We start from the raw sequence: 2,500 nt of genomic DNA, 5'->3' as shown, positions 1-2,500 counted from the left end.
GTGTGTGTGTGTGTGTGTGTGTGTGTGTGTGTGTGTGTGTGTAAGAGTGCGTTTATCACTGTGTGTGTACGTGTGTTACCTCAAGCAGCTGCTCCAGTGGGTGTTGTGTGTGTGAGTCGGTGGCGGGTGTGTGCATGAGGCTATCCAGCAGGAGGATTCGGCTGAAGTCGCACACCTGCTTTCTGGCTGGGTGAGGGGGCGGGGCATCACTGTTCCCCTGGAGACCAGAAACGGGAAGAGAAACCACCTCTGAGTTAAAGGCATGTTCCACTCTCTGGCTGTGTCTCTATGTCTCGAGCTCTGTCTCTGTGTCTCTGTCTCTATGCCTCTAGCTCTGTCTCTAGCTCTATGTGTCTAGCTCTGTCTCTGTCTCTGGCTTCTCCACACTGACAATTGCTGTTCTGATCATAAGTGCATTCACACTGACTATTATGGGAACACTGGTGTTGTCCTAACTGTCAGAGAGTTGAGTGTGATATGCTGGTGTTGTCCTAACTGTCATAGAGTTGAGTGTGATATGCTGGTGTTGTCCTAACTGTCATAGAGTTGAGTGTGATATGCTGGTGTTGTCCTAACTGTCATAGAGTTGAGTGTGATATGCTGGTGTTGTCCTAACAGTCAGAGAGTTGAGTGTGATATGCTGGTGTAACTGTTGGAGAGTTGAGTGTGATATAGTGGTGTAACGATCAGAGAGTTGAGTGTGATATGCTGGTGTAACGATCAGAGAGTTGAGTGTGTGTCACACCCCCCGTCCCCCCCTCTCTGCCCACCGCCCCCCCACCTCTGTGTCCTGAGGGAACATGGCCCTGGCGAGAGCTGATAGGAAGTCTGGGCGTGTCCACAGCGGGTCTCGGGGGCGGCAACTGTGTACCAGACACAGGAACTGCATCACACTGCCAGGGTACTGGACATGCCACGCATCACTTCCAGTTTCAGGCCATGCATCACTTCCTGCCTGAGGCCTCTGTAGAGCAGAGGAAGACAAGAGATGGTGAGGAAGAGGAAGGGGGTGAAGATTTTGAAAGGCTTACCGAAGAAAAGGCAGGTGAAGAAAGTAACAGAGGAAGAGGAGGAGGATGAAGATGAAAATAAAGAAGATGAGAGATGAAGATAGAGAGGAAGAGGAGGTAAATACAGGAAGTGAGGAAGAGGATGGTGGTGATGATGACCTGAGTGATGATGACCCTGACCAGCTCCACCAGGATGCAGGCGGCCTCCACACACAGCGGGGTCTGGGGGGGGTGTGGTGTGGAACTTGGGTGAGGAGTGTTTGTGGAAGACTCGAGCAGCCCCTGTAGAACATTATCCAGATCCACCTGCAGACACACACAAACATCACACAGATAAAACACACACACACACATCTCTTCATCATTCATCATTGTGTGTGTGTGATTGAGAGAAAGTGTGTCTGCGTTTGCGTCTGTGGGTGTGTGTGTGTGTGTGTGTGTGTGTGTGTGTGTGTACGTGAGTGAATGAGTGAGTGAGTGCGTATATATGTGTGTGTGTGTGTGTGTCAGTGGAGGCTTCTCCATTGAGGAGAGGGAGGAAGATCCTCCTTAACATTTTGAGAATAAAAAGTGTACTTTGCCCAGACTACTGCGATTAATTAAAACCCTTAAATAGGACTACTTTAATACCTTTGTATATGTAATGTTAGTTTCCCTGGGTAAAGATGACATTAGCACCCCCTATCGCTATCGAAAATTACTGCCGGAGGACCTTCCTCCCTCTACCCTCCATTGACTCCCATTCATTTCTCTGCCTGCGCTGGCGGCTCGTGGAATGCGTTGACTTCAATGGCAGAGAGGAGGACGATCCTCCTCTGAGAGGGTGTGACTAGTTTAGGGGTCTGGATAGCGCTAAAATCTATTAACGAATAGGCTGGAGTCACGTCTGCGCTATAAACCAATAAGCAGAGGCCCTGGATATGGTGGGTGGGGTTATCCCCTCAAATCTAGGCTACGAAAGATAATCTGCTCAGTCTAAGAGACACAGTTAAGCAAGAATATCTGATCATTTTAATAATGAGAACACATTAGCAAATTAGCAAATAAAGTAAACTATGGAAACCGAGGACATTGTTCATGTTTTATTACAGAAACCATTCCATGGGGTGAGTTACAATGACAAGTTGGCCATTAAAGCAACAGGTAGACCAATTCCAAAGATTGAAATCACCAAAAGCAACGGCAGAGTCAGTGTCGTGAGTGCTACATGGTTTGCTAGGTAGGCTACTCGTGGGTGACTGGTAGCATTACCAACAATCGGTTATATTGCTGGCCCTGTTTACTAATGAATGTCAACTCTCCAACGTGGTCTTTTCATGGATTTACTGATATAAAAAATATTGACAGGGCAACCAAGCGCCACGACAAATGTCAAGACCACGTTGGTGCTGCTATCCGCCTTTCATTGCTAGGCGGCACCATGCCTATAGAGCGGTTAGTGGATGAGGGTGTGCGGCTGCAAATTCAACAGCACAACGCTAAAGTGCGTG

At 48.2% G+C, this 2,500-nt stretch overlaps 1 protein-coding gene across 1 annotated transcript in view; it reads right to left on the bottom strand.

Moving 5' to 3' along the window:
• Nucleotides 1-2,500, bottom strand: part of wdfy4 (WDFY family member 4) — a gene marked incomplete at its 5' end in the record, with an annotated part of 75,134 nt that overhangs the window by 42,951 nt on the left and 29,683 nt on the right. Inside the window, 3 exons of the mRNA XM_080849128.1 lie at nucleotides 80-217; nucleotides 782-964; nucleotides 1,170-1,316. Of these exons, the coding sequence (XP_080705254.1) occupies nucleotides 80-217; nucleotides 782-964; nucleotides 1,170-1,316 (468 nt within the window). The remainder of the gene's footprint in view (nucleotides 1-79; nucleotides 218-781; nucleotides 965-1,169; nucleotides 1,317-2,500) is intronic.

This window comes from Sprattus sprattus (genome assembly GCF_963457725.1).
Source record: "Sprattus sprattus genome assembly, chromosome: 12".
Taxonomy (NCBI): domain Eukaryota; kingdom Metazoa; phylum Chordata; class Actinopteri; order Clupeiformes; family Clupeidae; genus Sprattus; species Sprattus sprattus.
Note: the sequence above shows the minus strand (reverse complement) of the source record. Positions and strands in the feature narration are given on the sequence as shown.